The sequence below is a fragment of the Borostomias antarcticus genome (genome assembly GCF_949987555.1).
Source record: "Borostomias antarcticus genome assembly, chromosome: 14".
Classification (NCBI taxonomy): Eukaryota; Metazoa; Chordata; class Actinopteri; order Stomiiformes; family Stomiidae; genus Borostomias; species Borostomias antarcticus.
Window position 1 is genome coordinate 18,413,376 of NC_140247.1, and position 2,500 is coordinate 18,415,875.

General features: G+C 53.8%; 1 protein-coding gene across 1 annotated transcript in view; it reads left to right on the forward strand.

Moving 5' to 3' along the window:
- LOC311317467 (actin filament-associated protein 1-like 1) overlaps positions 1 to 2,500 on the forward strand; it is a gene marked incomplete at its 5' end in the record, with an annotated part of 12,373 nt that overhangs the window by 426 nt on the left and 9,447 nt on the right. Inside the window, 3 exon segments of the mRNA XM_084448549.1 lie at positions 65 to 244; positions 1,152 to 1,160; positions 1,162 to 1,236. Coding sequence (XP_084304675.1) covers positions 65 to 244; positions 1,152 to 1,160; positions 1,162 to 1,236 — 264 coding nt within the window.

The window sequence follows — 2,500 nt, forward strand, 5'->3', positions numbered from 1 at the left end:
ACATAAACACAAACCGATGCACACGAGCCACACACACTCTTAACCCCTGTGCGTGTTTCTTCAGTGCTATAAGAGCTCTAAGGACGTGTGTCCGTACGTGGACCTGCCGCTGCCCCAGTGCACCGTGGTCTACGCCCCCAAGGACGGCCGGAGGAAGAGGCACGAGCTGCGCTTCTCCCTGCCCAGCGGAGAGGCCCTGGTTCTGGCCGTGCAGAGTGAGGAACAGGCCCAACGCTGGCTCCGGGTACAGGACAAACACACACACTCACACACACTCACACACACACACACACTCACACACACAGGCACACTGACACACACACACTCACACAGACACACACGCACACTCACACACACTCAGACACAGACACACACACACACTGACACACACACACGCACACTCACACACAGGCACACACGCACACACACACACTGACACACACACACACTCACACACAGGCACACGCACGCACACACACACACACACACACAGACACACACGCACACTGACACACTCACACACTCACACAGACACACACACACACACTCAGACACAGGCACACACAGGCACACACACACTGACACACACACACTCACACACACACTCAGACAACCACACTCAGACACAGACACACACACTCACACACACAGGCACACTTGACACACACACACACTCACACACAGGCACACGCACACTGACACACACACTCACACACTCACACAGACACACAGAACACACACACACACTCAGACAGCCACACTCAGACACAGACACACACACACACTCACACACACTCACTCACACAGACATAAACACACACTCACACACACTCAGACACACACACACACATTCAGACAGACAGACACACACACACACTCACACACACTCAGACAGACAGACACACAGACACACACACACAAACGCATGCACGCACAAACACACTCACACTAACACACACAGACACACACACGCACATACGCTCACACACACACTCTGAGACTCTATATACAGTAGGATATAATGCAATGTTGCACATTTTAACTTATTCCTGTGTGCATGTATTCGTGCGCGTGTGTGTGCGCGCGTGTGTGTGTGTGCGTGTGTGTGTGTGTGTGTGTGCGTGCGTGCATGTGTGTGTGTGTGTCTCCAGGTGGTGAGGGGAGGTCACAGGTCAGAGTAAAGCCGCTGAGGAGCCCGCGTCTCCAGTCATCCCACGGAAGATTGAGCTGGACATGGTCAGCTGCCGCACAGTGTGTCTGTGTGTGTGTGTGTGTGTGTGTGTGTGCGTGCGTGCGTGTGTGCGTGGGTTTTCTGTCCGTGTGCGTTTCGCTCAGTCGGTCGTAAAAGCAGGAACGTTCCATATCACGCCGACGGCAGGAAACCCAGCGGCGTTAATTCTTCCCAGGGACAGATCCGTACCGGAACGCCGCGCCCCGAGGAGAAGGCCACGCCCCCCCGGCCATCACCCCCTCGCTCCCTCACTCTCTCGCTCCCTCCCGGTGTAATTACTGTGGTGCCTCCTGGATGGGGGGACAGTGATGACAGGGGCGTGGCTGAGCGGGGGCCCTGATTAGGGCCTGTCACCGGCGGGGGGCCGTAAATCCAGCAGCCCCCCTCCCTCTGCCCGTCGTAAATACCTCTGAGAGATGAGAGGTAGAGAGAGACGGGAGAGAGATGAGAGAGAGAGAGAGAGGAGAGGAGAGGAGGGAGGAGACAAGGGAAGGGAGGAGAAGAGACGGAGAGAGGAGAGAGACAGGGAGGAGGAGAGGAGGTGAGAGGAGAGAGACAGGGAGGAGGAGAGAGGAGAGAGACAGGGAGGAGGAGAGGAGAGAGACAGGGAGGAGGAGAGGAGAGAGAGGAGAGAGACAGGGAGGAGGAGAGAGGAGGAGAGGAGAGACACAGTGAGGAGGAGAGGAGAAGAGAGGAGGGTCTGAAAGATGTGTCTGGGTGAGAGGCCTGTGTGTTGGCAGCTAGTGGGACAGACACAGGAAGTGGAGGATTGGGACCAGGAAGTGGAAGATTGGGACCAGGAAGTGGAGGATTGGGACCAGGAAGTGGAAATCACTCCACTTCTGATAAAGGCCCAATCCCAAACCACCCCCTACCCACTCCCACTCCGCCACCGAGTGTCCCTCCAAATGAAGTGTCACTCGCAGCTATGGAGGGCACTCTCAATCGAGGGGGAGGGTATATAAATGGAAAGCCAAATGTGGGACGGACTCCCCACTCCACCGGAACCAACCGGGACAGGGCCGTCACCATGGCATGTTTAGTTGATTTATGGGAAAATGTTTATGATTTATAATACAAATATAAATCACTATAATTAAATCCATGTATGATGAGAAATGGTCAAAAATCCAAACACAAATATGTTTTTAACATTGTCCCGAGACAAATACATAAATAAATTAATTACTTACTCCCATGCCTCTTTGGCAGCATTCCTTCTTTTGTGAAGATGCATTTGCATATCGCAGCCTAATCAGCTGCTTTTTC